At 37.8% G+C, this 15,739-nt stretch overlaps 1 protein-coding gene across 2 annotated transcripts in view; it reads right to left on the bottom strand.

The window, feature by feature from the left end:
• Positions 1 to 15,739, bottom strand: part of STX7 (syntaxin 7) — a 55,068-nt gene that overhangs the window by 38,553 nt on the left and 776 nt on the right. For both annotated transcript variants that reach the window (XM_011962155.1, XM_011962157.1), the window contains exon 2: positions 6,602 to 6,752. In XM_011962155.1, coding sequence (XP_011817545.1) covers positions 6,602 to 6,686 — 85 coding nt within the window. In that variant the 5' untranslated portion in view covers positions 6,687 to 6,752. The remainder of the gene's footprint in view (positions 1 to 6,601; positions 6,753 to 15,739) is intronic.

Here is a 15,739-nt window from a genome sequence, read left to right as displayed (position 1 = left end):
AAAGAAATACTCATATGCAAGAATTCACATTAGCACAAGTGGAAAGGCTTACTATGTTATTTAGGGGTTAGGGAAATTTTTATCTCAAGGACTATGTTTCACAGTCAGCTATTCTCATTTCTATTCACCAATTTCCTTCAATACAAAATTAATTCTGACAGGATTCAAACCTCTGTGCCCCAACTTTACCATCTCCTAACACTTAAAAATAATACATAAGCCTTGGTGGAAATCTAGCTAGTCTTGAGTGTGATGGCTTCTTCTATTATGGGTTTTTATGAGCATGAATTATGGATTCAGATATGGCAATTGGCCTCTTAACAACACACAGAATAATCTTGTACCTGTTAGAAGAGTTTCGGGACTCTTAAAAAATTTTGGTTAGAATTATTGCCTGTTAAAGTTTGAAGAGACCATAATCTAGCCCACAGAAAATACACATGAGAAAACCATGTCCTGGAAGGCTCCAGAGCTTACTCAAGGTCTTACACTGCTTACACTGCTATTTGTATGATTTCAGGAAATGTACATGCAATCACATACAGCTTGCCTGATTAGAAACATTTCCTATTATCTCACTGATTTCTTTAACTCAGCTACATTCTAAAAACTCTGATTCTAATCAGAGAATCGCAAAAGCAAATCATGAGAAACCTATGACTAAAATGAATAAAAAGCTGTAAACATCAAATGTTGGCAAGGACTTTGAGCAGCAAAATCTCTGATACACTGGGTGTACTCATGTCTGGTACAACCACTTCAGGACACTGCTTAGCTGTTATCCACAAAAGCTGAACATACACATATCCTATCAGCCAGTAACCCAATTCCTGCACATACATGCACCAAAAGAACATATAACAATGTTCAGGGAAGCACTGTTCATCCTAGCAAAAAATAAAAACAAAATTAAAAAATGGAAACACTACAAACAGTAGAAAGAATAAATAAAGTGTGGTATGTTTAAATGTGGAATACTATACAGGAATGAAAACAAATGACCTGCAGCTACATGGATGAATTCCACAAACACAATGAAAGAAGCACAACAAAAAATAATTCTACTTGATTATTCATTCTATTAGACTAAGAAAAGGAAAATTAGTCAATGATGCTAACAGTCAGGACACTGGTTATCTCTGAAGGGCATGGAGGGGTGTAAGCACAAGAAGGATTTTAGGGGGTTAACTAATGTCCTATTTCTTGACATTTGTGGTAGTATGATAGAGAATTCATTGAGCTATACACAAATAATTTGTCTAGTACTCAATGTATACATTATACTTCCATTTTTTAAAAGTCTGAAAAAACAAGCCCATGTTTACTTATGTGATGTATTTTGATATATTGATTCTGCTGCTTTTTAAAACCTGAGTTTCTCTGTGTGTTCTCAAGATATTTTTCTACATTGTTTGTGTTTGGGGAAGGATGAATGGCCCCTGTGAAAATGCCTACTCTGGGTTTACCTTTATGATAGGTACCTTATAACCTATATGATGACCGAGCCTATCATATAGGTAAACCCACAAAGGCTTGCTTATCCTTACACTATACATCACAGCTAGGAGTATGTCTGACAGAAAATATGGAGAAATGATAGAAGGTAAATGGGCATAGATGTTGCTAATAAAAATGTCACTTTTGAACATCTCAATCCAAAGTTTGAAAACTAAATCTAAGCATTTCTAAGAGGCATGATGATCTTCTAGACCTGTGAAGAGCTAAACAAACAGTTTTGTTTGCCTGCCAACTCCAGTCTACTTGGAATGGTTGCCTGGAGCCTCGGGTTGAAAAAGACTGGATGGCATGCTAGGCCAGCAACAGAGAATACTGTCTATGCCATGGGCAAAAGACGGAGCGTGTGTGGCACGAGGGCCTTGCTGGCTGTTATGGAGTCAACACTTTCTCTCATAGGACAAAAATATTTTCTTAATCATTTTAAACTGTCTACAGAACCTGTAATAAAGTCATAGTTTGTTATAACTATTTAACAGTTTTATTATTTTAATAAAATTACATTTCTAATATATTTTACATGTAAGCATTTACAATATTCAAATATTTTATGCTTAATATAAACTCTATCATTATAATATGGTTTAAATGCTTTACTAGTGAAACAGATTCAAAAGACTACAGATGATCTTTAACAAAAAATGGTTTAAAATATTTTTGACTGCCATTTTCTTTTTTTTGGTATAAACTAAACCATATAACTTAATATTTTATAAGTGTTTATTTATTTCATCAAAACTAATGTGAAAATAAACTTTCCCACCACAACACTCAAGAAGACTTTAGCTTTAGTTTAACAGATGCTGCTTATATTCTAATTACAGGTTACCTTACAGGATCTTCTCTTTAGGTTTCTTTTGTAATATCAGATAATTGTACTGACACAATTTCAAAAGTTGCAAATGTAATGTGAAGAGAACCTAAATGCAGTGCAAAGTATCATTTTATTCAGTCACACCCAGTATTATTAGCATTACCAAACGGGGAAAAAAGTGAACTGAAATTTCACACTTCTGCCTTTCACTTCCACGTGATTTCTGCATAGCCCTTATCAGTACACATTCTTGACAGTAGTTAGATTTTTAACAATATTTTATCTAATCTAAACTCCCCTTCATTTAGACATTGAATCTCAAAATTAGAAAAAGTACAGTGATGACTGGTTTCACTAAATTCGTTACCCTAAATCTTAAATGTATACTCAACACATGTGCTAAACCCCCTTCTTTCCCTCCCATTCTCTATCTGATGACCTTGTTTCCCATTTCATTTAAGAACAGACCACTCAAACAGGAAATCTATGTTTGCCCACCACGTTTCCATCTGTTCTACACATAGCCTCGCCTCTATACAGTGGATGAAATGTGAACCACTTTCTAGTGGTCCATTCCCATGCCCTCTCACTTTCAAAACATTTCCTTTGCAATTATACTCTTACGAGAATTTCTCTGTTGCAGTGTAAAACGGAACCCTTTCTTTGATCCTCTTCCTACTTTCATGGCAGAGTCTGCTAGTTGCCTACTAAATATTGATTCTCTCACCCTTCTTTCTCAAACAGAATAATCCCCAATTTTAGTGAGCACACTGAAATCCTGCTAAGATGTTTTCAGCCTCTCTGGCAGCTAGGTGTAGCCACATGATCAATTACATAAGCAGAGGTGAAGAGGAAATCTGGAAAGTCTCTTTAAAATGGAAACAGTGGGTGCTTCTCCTTCCCTTCCTCCATCTACACTTGCAATATGACTAAGAGAACATTATTTTCAAAGTCACCAGTTTACCAAATCCAATTATCTGCTTGTACCTTAGTCTCTCAGTGGCGTTAGAGACAGATAATGCCCCACTCATTCTAGAAACATTCTTTGTTTAATTTCTAGAAATCTACCATATCTTGATTTTTATCTTACCTCACAGGTCACTCCTTAGATTCTTCATGCTACTTTCCTGATTTCAACATTTTTTAATGTTCCAGGCCTCTTCTCTTTACTCACTCTTACGTGATTACTTTACACTCATGGTGTTAAATACCATTTACACTCTGACGGCACTCTGACTTCCAAATTCCTGTATCTAAAGTAGATGCTTGATATCTCCACTTAGATATCTAAATGATATCTCAAAATATACTTAGTCAAAACAAAACTCTCCCCTACTTGTCCTGAACTATAGCCCATCCCATCTCAGTACACACTTGCCACCAACTAGTTGGTTGCTCAATGCAAAAACTATGGAGTCATCTTTAACTCCTTCCTTTCTCTACCATCCCTACCCACATGCATCAGCAAGTCCCACTGGCTCTACCTCCAAAATACACTCATTGCTTCTCTCCATCCCCACTGCCATCACCCTGGTGCAAGCCAGCATCTCTCTCGCCAGACCTTTGTGATGACCAGCATACCTCCCTGCTATTCCCCCAATGTCTATTTTCTAAGCAGCAGCCAAAGTAATTTTTTCACAATGTAGATCTGATTATGTTTCTCCCCTGCTTAAATGCCTCCAGTGATTTCCACTGCCTCTTAAAATGAAATCTAAACTCCCTGAAGGACCTGCAAGGCCCCAGCCGACCTACCAGATTCCTCTGATTTCATCTCCTGGCACTCTTACCCCAGATGCTGTGCTTCAGCCATGCTGGCTTTTTCCCTTTTCCTTATTTTCTGAGTATTTCAAGCCCAGGTCTGCTTTTGAATTTTTAATACTAGTTATTCCTTCGGTCTGAAACGCCCTTTCTCTGAATCTTCTCACTACCAGTCCCTCTTCATCCTCAAAGACCATCTAAAGTAAAGGCAGCTTCCCCGGTCACTTGCTCTCACCTCACTTTCACTGTACTTTCTTTACAGAAAATTAAGTTGCTCATTATTTCTCTTTACTACATTGTAAACTACAATGAGAACAGGACCTTATAGATTGTTTACTGCTACATTCCTACAGTTTGGAACAGTATCTAGCAAGTACTATGTGTCCCCAAAATTATTTGTGGAATGAATCCCAACAGAATACCAAAATTAAAACCCTCTTAGTCTGAACCATTATTCCTATGTTTAAAATTCTTATTAACAAATCTGAGAAATATCTGACCATCCTTTTTCTGGTTACTGATAAGGAATCTCATTCCTCCTGAGGGAGGCAATTCTCCCTTAACAACTTGGATTATTCAAAAGCGCTTCCTCCTTCTCAAGTTGAAATCTGACTACCTGTAGCTTCTGTACATTTGTGGGGGCTCCTACATTCATGCAGAACATATGGCTTCTGTTTCACACATGACAGTGATTCAAATATCTGGAGATGGTAACTGTACCTTCACCTGCATGAACAGTCCCAGTCTTCTTAACAGCTCTTCACATAGACTGTGGAGTATCATCGCCAACCCTTCACATGCTCCAAGACTGCCCCGAATGTACTCACACACTTAGCTACCAACTGTGCCATAAATATTCAACTCTGGCCCAGTTTGTCACTTCTCATCCACTGAATCAACTGATCTCTTTCTTAGGGAACTTAGGCCTGATTTAAGTCAACGCTTTTCTCCTTCCAGTTCATGTTCACACACAATCTTCAATCCATGTATCTTTCATACTACCTATTGCAATCTCAGTACAGGACAGTCATTCCTCATCCCCAGTTCCTGACACTGTTTAGCTTTCCCAACACAGGATGCTTATTCTATTCTTTGGAGGAAGGCCTCTTGGCCTCCTTTCTTGCATAAAGGTCCTAATTTTCCACATATGTAATTAGAATTATAAACTTCCTTAATTTTTGCACAGGTAGCCAGGTACACTTGGGGCAGATCAGTGCTCTTTCTAACCAGCAGCAAGGGAGCCATTAAAAAAAGAAAGAAAAGAAAAGAAAAGATAAGAAAAGAGGCTCTTCTGTGGCCACCATCAGAACAGATCTGATGCCAGAGGAGCAAAGCAGAGCCATTGCTGGTGGCCTGTGACAAACTGCAGCAGTTCTCACTGTACCGTTCCTATATTCCCTGCTGTGGACAACACGGTGCCTGGCACTGTGCACTTTCTTGTTCTTCCCGGAATAGGTAAAAAACCCAGAAATTTCCCAAATCAGAATAAGGGTTATTTTATACCACTGTACACAGCAGCACCTTTTTAGAGTCTAGTTTTATTCTCTTTGCTCCTAAAACACACTGGCATCTCATTTAAATCATTCAGGTAGAGGAACAGCTGTTGGGGAGTTAATGATTAGGTAAAGAAACACAGTAGGGTCATTTGAAAACATTATTTCTGCCATGTGTTAACATTCTGTAAAAAAGAATAGCCTTGTAAGGAAGTAGGCTGAAGAATAAAACTGTATTAACATACTCTGAAGGATGAAAGAGTTCAGGTAATGCCCCGAGGGCCAAACACTGAGAGCAAGATGACTAGATGCACCTGATTAGCCATAATTTAGAAACAAAAAACAAAGTTAAAAAAAAAAAAAGAAACTTATCTGCTCCAATCTGCTATAATGATTTTTTTTAATACATATCCTGACGATGAATAGTTCTGAATGAAGTGTCACACTGCATCAGTCTACTGGTATTCTATCTCTGACAAGTATAGCAAAGAGTAGTTTGTGTGGAATGCAGGTCTGATTTTCTATAATATCTTCCTCAATAGACTAAAACTTCCCCTCCTTAGTTCTTCTTGCTCCTTAATAAGGTACCACATACTTGCCTGTCGTGAGATTAACCTAACCCATATCCAGTTAGATTTTACTTTTAATAAGCTTTATGTTCCTTAAGCCCTTGGTAGTGCTACCTGGTTCCAAACCTATGAGACTGAGTCATCAGGTCTCATCATCTCATCTAGAACCAGATAGCTTTAAAGCAGATATAAGAATCCATTAGCCTTTTAAATCTTTATTTTATTTAATGAAATAATGTATTATGTGCCTGGCCCTGACTTCCTATGGAAAAATGCAGTAAGTGTTATCTCAAATATAATTCTCTTGCATTCGTTCTAAAGAGTGTGAGCCCTTTAAAACCTGTGGTTAGAGGAATGTTCCTCCCTCTCTCAGCGTTGTCCTTTTATGAACCTCCACCAAGTTCAGTTAAGAGTGGATACAAACAGTGAAGTCCATTTAAAACTCAACTCACAACATTGTGTGATCTTCTGGATGTTGGAAGAGATCCTCTGGGCCAGTTGGGAGGGGTCACCACCAACTCCTGGAGTGTAAGACATAGCTGATGTGCTTATTCGCTAATTTCATCAGATGTTGGTAGGCCGTGCAGTTTTCTAAGCCGTCACCTAAATAATATAAAAGGCACACAATTATATTTTTTAAGTTACTGGCTTACATTTTCCAAATTAACAAACTGTGAGGTTACAAGGACAAACTTGATTAATCTAATAGAGTTGAAATCTGGCAAAGTGACATATCAAATAGCAAAACTCTCATGTCTATTAAAAAAACTGGACTTCAAAGGACAGAGTCATGTTAAACACACCAAACAATTAAAATAGGGTTTAAATTGCATATTCCCTTTGAAAACATCTTTGATCTCTTAAAGAAAAATTACTAAATCCCTTTCCTGTATATAATTTTAGTTGTTTCCATATTTTTTCCTTAACTAAACCCCAAACAATTATAAGGCAGGGCCCACATGCTATTTATCTTTCTCCAATATTAAAAACAACTCTTAGCACAAACAGGCATTTAAATATTGATTAAATGGAACACAGACTCCAGGCTATCCCCAGAAATTTCACTGTATTAGGTTGGTGCAAAAGTAATCACGGTTTTTACCATTACTTTTAATCGTGGTTTTTGCCATTAAAAGTAACGGTAAAAACGGCGATTACTTTTGCACCAACCTCAATATCTAATTTAACAAACACACAGGACTTGCTCAGGAATGTATGGTTAATAGGGCTCTAATTTTAATGGAAAAGGTTAAATCTGAAATAGCAGAGCCAACTACTGAGAAGCAAATGTCATATAAAATGTTTATCAAACCTTCCTGACAGAGGAAGGAGAACGAATGACTCTCCCCTTTCAGCAGCCAGCATCTCAGAATGGAAGAGACACTGAGATACTGCCACTGGAGGCAGGTGAGACGTCATTCTCTACCTCTTCAATCCACACCACTCCAATCAGGGTTTGGAAAGAAGGTTGAAAAGGAATGTCCCTGCATACTGAACTGTGCACAGCAAAGAATTTCAACTACTGCCACTCCATCTTTTCCATGAATATGCACTGGAATATCGCAAAGTTGTTGGTGGTCAATTTGTAAGCCAGCTCTCTACTAAGCCAGCTCTCTACTAAGAGGCTGCTACATGCCCAGCATTAAACTAAGCACTTAGGAGGTGCAAACAAAACAAAACAAAACAAACAAAACACACTGACACAGTATCTGCTTAAATCAAGTCATTTAGGAGGAAGGATACAGTTAATAATGCAAACCAACAAAAAACCCCACAAGTCCATAAAAGATCACATACTAGGCTAAAATGAGAGGGGCTACAAAAAGAAAAAACGACCATCACCCTCGTCTAGAAAGAATTTATGAAACAGTAAACATAAGATCTGGATGCTTGGTTATGACCAGTATTCAGAACAACAAAGGCAAGGACACAAAGGCTGGGGTGGAGAGACCCAGAGCACATGGAAAGGCCATACGCAGTATGGTATTTACTAAAGGAAGGGAAGGTTCCTGGTCAACCCTGGATCAGATGATTCACAGCCGGGACAAGGGGGAAACAACAGAAAGGGAAAGAGAAGAATGGCCTAACATTTCTCACACATTTGCGACATGAAAAGTATTTCACATAGACTAATTTTCACAACCTCCTCCTTAAATTAAGTGGCATTATTCTTGTTTTAATGATGAGCAAACAGCAGGCTTATTACGATTAAGTAATGGCAACCCAACCCACCCACAGGTGGAGGTGGGATTCAGTCCCAGGGTTCTGATGCCAAGGCTATCCATGCTTGCTATCACATAGAACTAAGGCCACAGAAGATTTCTGGGAGAGAAGAAGCCACAGTGAAATGTGTCTTCGCTCTAAGGGAGTGTTGGCAGGAAGCACAACAGCTGTACTGTTGAGACCGTTAGAACAGTACTGGTTCCATGCCTGGAACTCTGGTGCACTTTGAATGTGTCTGGCCACCCTGAGAGCCCTGGCTGCTTTTAGATATTCTCCAATTTCCCTCTCAGGTACAGTTGATCTATTCTGCGCTCTTTGGGTGGCACCAAATCCTAGAGGTAGATCCAAAAGCAATTTCATAAAAGGATAAATTCAAACCTAAAGTCAGACAGCTGGACCACTACAGTGGGGAGACAGGAATAAACTTCCTTCCAGGTAGCCTTGGACTTGGGCCCAGGCAGAACAAGAGCAGACATGGGGATTCATTGACACCAACACCATCCGGGACATCCTTGAAACTATGCAATTTTAAATGCATCTCCAAGTCACTTAAAAAACAAATACAGGTTTTGAATAGCCAAAACAATTTTAAGCAAAAAGAACAAAGCTGGAGGCATCACATTACCTGACCTCAAATTATACTAAAAGGGTATAGTAACTAAAACAGCACGATATTCATATAAAAACAGACACATAGAACAATGGAATGGAATAGAGAAGTCAGAAGTCAAGTCACACATCTACAGTCAATTGATCCTTTTGGCAAAGTTGACAAAAACATACACTGAGGAAAGGACACCCTTTTCAATACATGGTGCTGGGAAAATTGGATCACCACATGCGGAAGAGTGAAACTGGACCCTGATCTGTCATCATATAAAAAAAAAAAAATCAACTCAAGATGGATTAAAGGCTTAAAAGTAATACCTAAAACGATTAAAATACTAAAAGAAAATCTAGAGAAAACTCTTCTGGACATTGGTTTAGGCAAAGAATTTATGACTAAGACCTCAAAAGCACAGGCAACAAAACAAAAAATAGACAAATGAGATCTAATTAAACTAAAAAGCTTCTGCACAGCAAAATAAATAATAAACAGAATGAACAGACAACCTGCAGAATGGGAGAAAACTATCTGCAAACTATACATCCAATGAGATTAATATCCAGAATTTACAAGAAACTCAAACAACTACAAAAAAAAAACCCCACAAATAACCCCATTAAAAAGGGGCCAAAGCCATGAATAGACATTTTTCAAAAGAAGACATACAAATGGCCAAGAAGCATATGAAAAACGCTTAACATCAATAAGCATCAGATAAATGCAAATTAAAACCACAATGAGACATCATCTCACAACAGTCAGAATGGCTATTAAAAAGTCATCCACAAACACATCTTGAGCAGAAAAAAAAGAAAAAAGAAAAAAAAAGTCAAACAAGTACAGATGTTGGTAAGGATGCAGAGAAAAAGGAACACACTGTTGGTGAGAGTGTCAAGTAGTACAACCTCTATAGAAAACAGCATGGCAAGTCATCAAAGAACTAAAAATAGAATTAATAGTTGATTCAGTAACCTCATTACTGGGTATCTACCCAAAAGAAAAAAAAAATTATACCAAAAAGATACCTGCATTTGTATGCCTATTGTAGCATTATTCACAATAGCAAAGATTTGGAATCAACCTAAGTGCCCATCAGGTGTCTATTAACATTCCTGAAAGGATAAAGAAAATGTAGTGTATATAAATGCAACGGAATACTATTCAGCCTTAAAAAAGACTGAAGTTATGTCTTTTGCAGCAACACAGATGGAACTGGACGCCATTATGTTAAATGAAATGACTCAGAAAAAAGTCAAACGCTGCATGTTCTCATTTGTCAGCGGAAGCTAAATAATGTGTACACATGGACAGAGTGTGGAATAATAAGACACTGGAGACTCAAAAGGATGGGAGGGTGAGGGATAAGAAATTACTTAATGGGTACAATGTACATTATTCAGGTGATGGTTACACTAAAAGCCCAGACTTCACCGCTATGCAATATATCCACGTAATAAAACCGCATGTGCACCCATTAAATTTATATAAATAAAATGACTTTATTGAGATATGGCAATACAATACACCTACTTGAAGAACACAATCCAATGGTTTTTCATATACTCGCAACATTGTACAATCATTACTTTTAGAACATTTCTATTACTCTAAAAGGAAAGTTTGTAATCATTAGCAATCACTCTCCACTTCTCCCCAACCTCACTGGCCAAAGGCAACTCCTAATCTACTTTTGTATCTTTATAGGTTTGCCTATTCTGGACATTTCATAGGAATGGAATCACACAATGTGTTCTTCCAGACTAGCTTCTTTCTCTTAGTATGCTTCCAAGGTTCATCTGTGCTGTATCATGTATCAGTACTTCATTCCTTGTTATCACCAAACAATATTCCAAGGTATGGATAAAGACAATTTTCTCTTGGTTCAATGACATCTTCCTTTCTCCTTTCCCTCTATCAAGTAGATCTCTGGAAAAACTAGCTTACAAGCCAAAACAAACACATTGAGTAAAAAATTGTTTAGTTTGTTATTCCTGTACTCTCTGGGGACGCTCCTCCATACACATGGTTCCATTTTAATCTATACCTGAAAGAGTCGCACATCCATGTATCCAGTTCATACCCTTGGCTTTCTCTCGTGTCTACATGTCTGTGAAGCTTCAAGAATTTAGCCATTTCCTGTGCAGCACACAATGGAAGTAGCAACAAGAAACCTCTACTTTGGGCAAGACACGTAGCATTTGGGCCCATTGCCAGGATCAAAATGAGATAACGCACATCCAGAGACAATTGCTTTTCCACCCTACACACAGGAAAGTTATGATCTGCTTTTGCGTCTGCAGGACCAACATCAGCACAAGACCATCAGAAACTCACCTGTCTAAAAACCATGCAACCACACCTGAGGCCTACTCTCTCTCCCATAAACAGTTCTATCAAGTCAAGGACAGTATTCTACAGCATTTTCCTTACCCCTAAAACTCACACCAGTGAAGTCCAAGTCTTCTCATTGTTTTCTTTCAAAGCCACCTTTTTTCCTCTCTGGAAAATCAACCCCTTAGTCACAAACACAATCAATTTTCTTCATCACTTTCCTCAAGCTACTAAACGTGAGAAGGTTCCTGCTCGTGAGACAATTGGCAACTGGCTTCATTTACCCAAAGTGGTGCTACTTAGATTGACTGGAATCATAAGTTTTGTTTTACTTTTTATTTGTTTGGCATTGCTGTTGTTGTCATTGTTGTTTGAGACAAGAGCACCCAGGCTGGAGTGCAGTGGTGTGATCACGACTCACTAAAGCCCCGACTTCCGAGCACAGGCAATCCTCCCATCTCAGCATCCCGAGTAGCTGGGACCACAGGCACCTGCCACCACATCCCACTAATTTTTTTTATTTTTTTTATACAGATGGGGGTCTCACTTTGGTGCTCAGGCTGGTCTTGAACTCCTGGGCTCATGTGATCCTCCCGTCTCAGCCTCCCAAAGTGCTGTGATCACAGGTTTGAGCCACTGTATCTAGCCAGGACTCATGAGTGAAGAATGAAAAGCAATTTGCGAAAGATAGAAAGATACGTAAAATAAAACAAAGTTAACAATGGCCAACACTCATCTAGGACTTATATTTCCTAAGCATTGTGCTTATGACTTTTAAATTTATTTTCTCAGTTAATTCTTAATAAGCCTATGATGTGGGTATAATTACTAACGTGATTTTTTTACATGAAGAAATTGAGTCATAATGAGAATAAATAATCTGCTTAAGCAAAGGAGCTAAAATTTGAAAATAACCATAGAGCCGACATTTTTTAAACACTAAACCATACTGCTTCCTTGTACAACAAAATTGAGGGCAGATAAACTCACTCAGTTAGAAAAATCAAATTTGGGCTGGGCGCGGTGGCTCACGCCTGTAATCCTAGAACTTTGGAAGGCCCAGGTAGGCAGATCACAAGGTCAAGAGATCGAAAACATCCTGGCCAACATGGTGAAATCCTGTCTCTACTAAAAATACAAAAATTAACTGGGTGTGGTGGCATGCGCCTGTAGCTCCAGCTACTCAGGAGGCTGAGGCAGGAGAATCGCTTGAACCCAGGAGGCGGAGGTTGCAGTAAGCCGAGATCACACCACTGCACTCCAGCCTGGCGACAGAGTGAGACTAGTCTCAAAAAAAGAAAGAGAAAAGAAAAACCAAATTTACCACTTTTCTGCAAGCCCCATATGAAGTTTTGCTATTCCCACTCCTAAGATGAAGGAACATGCTTGGGATAACTACAGGAGTTGATCAAGGTAACACAGAGGAATAACTTACTCCTTTTCTCTATTATTCTTCTAATACGTGGTATCCAAAAGGCAACAACAGTTGGCTCTTTTGATAATGAGACACACAGAGGAAAGGAACCAAATGGTTGTCTTTAAAAAATATATATACAAATACATGCATAGACAGATAGGATAGGTAACTACAAATTGATTAAAAGCTTATGATCTCTGCATACAGGCTAAATGGGTGCTGATTCAGATGTCTGCTTTTCCACATTAGTCTCCATTACCTAGCCCAGAGCAGCTATGTACTAAAGTACTCTTGTTGAATACTTTTGAAAACTCACTCAGAATTCCTATTTCATTGCTCAGAATATAATTATATAATTCATTACCTAGACCTGCACTAACAGAGTAGCCACTAACTAAATGGGCTGTTAAAATTTAAATTATAGTGGTTACTAGAACCAGGGAAGGATGGCGGAAGGGGGGATAGCCAAAGGTTGGTTAACTAACACCAAAATACAGCTAGGTAGGAGGAATGAAGTCTAGTGTTCTATACCCCTAAAAGGTGACTATAATTAATTACAATTTATTGCATATTTTCAAATAGCTAGAAGAATGAATTGTGAATCCTCTTAACACAAAGAGATGTTAAATGTTTGAGGTAATGGATATGCTAATTATCCTGATTTGATCATTACACATTGTATACATCTACTGAGGTATCACATGTACCCCACAAATATGTATAATCATTATCTGTCAATTAAAATAAAAGCAAAAAAAATCTTATAAGCTGCTAACAAGGTAACTGCAGTAAGAAACTACATTTTTACTCTACATTTCATTTTTTGATGTGACAATTTACACCATTTTATATTGTATATCACTTAAATTACATTGTAGCTCTTGTTTTTAAAAAATTAAAATTAATTAAAATTAAGTTAAATGAAAAATTCAGTTCCTCGGTCATACTAGACACCTTTCAAACATTCAAAAATTCTGTGTGCCTAGTGGCCAGCAGCTTGGACAGCTCATTCACAGACCACGTCCATTATCACAGAAAGAGCTATTGCACAGTGCCAATCTCTACATCGTGATAATCATCTTTCTATGAAGATATACAAACACCATAAAGAGAAAAACAGGAAGGGAGAATCAAAGTGCAACACTCAGATGAGCGTCTTCTCAAGACTGCTTCTAAAGAACACAAAAGAATGAACAAAGGGAACGTTAAAATGTCATCTTAAAGTATCAAACACTACTCCCAGTTAAAATCAGATATACTGTAGAATCCTTAAGATTTCCATTTAGCATATATCTCATGCTCTATAAATCTACTCTGGGCAAAGAAGGGGTCAATTTCACTTTCTTAATCATTAACATCAGCATAAACAACTGGACTTCTCTCTACCCTCTACACCAAATAAGTTCTGAGGGGTGGGGGGTGAGCATTTTTTTGTCTGTTTTGTAGACTGCACTATTCTCAGTGCCTGGCTACATCATAAGTGCTTAACAAATATTTGTAGAATGAATGAATGTACCCACTTCCTAAGAACATACACCCAGCGTGAGGGTAAATATTACCATTTCTAAAACATAAAATTCCAGTGCCTTCTTTCAGATCCCGAAGGTCCCAGGCTCTTTGCTGCCTTGGGCCTTTGCTGGGTGCCATTTCCTATTTCTAGAAGGCTCTTCCCATGATCTCCATGTGACTGACTCCTTCTCCCCAGCAAGGCCTCATCACATGCTAGAGAAACCTTTGTGACCACTCTGATCTGAAAGTGAGAACTCACCACAGGCCACTCTTTGTCAATCTAACTTACTGCTTCACAATACTCAATAGTCTACTTAGTTACTGTTTATTATTGATCCCTACACCTCTGGAATACAAACGTTTATTATTGATCCCTACACCTCTGGAATACAAACAGGAGCTACTTCTGGAATATAAACAGGGGATAGATGACCTTGTCATTCTGTGTAATCTACACTGCCTGGTGCAGACTAAATGCTCAAGGAACTGTCTACATAAGTATCCTCTGCACAAACTACATTAACTGCATTCTTTGGCCTTAGCTCTTCCATCACTGAACTTTTGTACTACTTGGTTTTAGTTCACAACATCAAGGATTATTTTTTTTCACACTTTCACACATGAAACTTGCAAATTAAATGGAATCACAGCAAACTTTACTCAGACTTACTGTGGATATTTTCTATAATTTACTTTTCAATCATCAGCACTTAAAGCTTGGGGTCATAATCAAAATGAGGATTGATTTTGTTATCAAGAGCAACATAAGTAACATATCTGAGGAAAAATGATGATGTTAATGAGTTAATATGGTATCATATTAACCTCTGCAGACACTGTGAAGTTAAGAGCATAATTCTTAACTAGTCACAAGTCTGAGGCCAACTTCTCAAAGTGGCCTATAAGGCCCGGCCACATCACAAACACAGTTTAACACCATTATCAGCCTCTGCCCAGGTGTGCTCAGAGAACCTGCAGAAGAAACGTTCACTTCCAACATTATTAAATAGCACAGCATTTCATAATTACTTTCTTTTTTTCCAGATTGTGGGCAAGTTTTATATACTATATATAATTATAGTCAGAATACAACGATCTGAGGTAAACAAAAATTAACGTATAAAGATAAGAGCCAAGCAAATGTGAGAAATTTGTGGGAAAAAACACACAGCATTTGATCAGAAATGCAACTTGTTTTTGTCTGAATTTAAAGAAAGTAAGTAACTAGAAAACAAGGTGGAGGAAACACTAGAAATATTTTATGTATGTTTAAAGGTTTTTATGTAAATTAATTAAACGTGTATACTAAGAATGTCAAAGAAAGTATGTTAAAGTCATCAAGTCAAATAAAACAAATAGTACGAGCCACTGAATAAACAAACATATACGGTTTGTCTGCTACAGCCATACATTTTTCAGTTCCTCTATATTCGGGAAGTTTAAAGTGTGTTTTTCAATCCGTGAGTTGAAAAGAGGAAGAGGTCATTTGCTCATGTCTGGATT

The sequence above is a fragment of the Colobus angolensis genome, unplaced genomic scaffold (assembly GCF_000951035.1).
Source record: "Colobus angolensis palliatus isolate OR3802 unplaced genomic scaffold, Cang.pa_1.0 Scaffold58, whole genome shotgun sequence".
Taxonomy (NCBI): domain Eukaryota; kingdom Metazoa; phylum Chordata; class Mammalia; order Primates; family Cercopithecidae; genus Colobus; species Colobus angolensis.
This window is presented reverse-complemented; position numbering and strand designations above follow the sequence as displayed.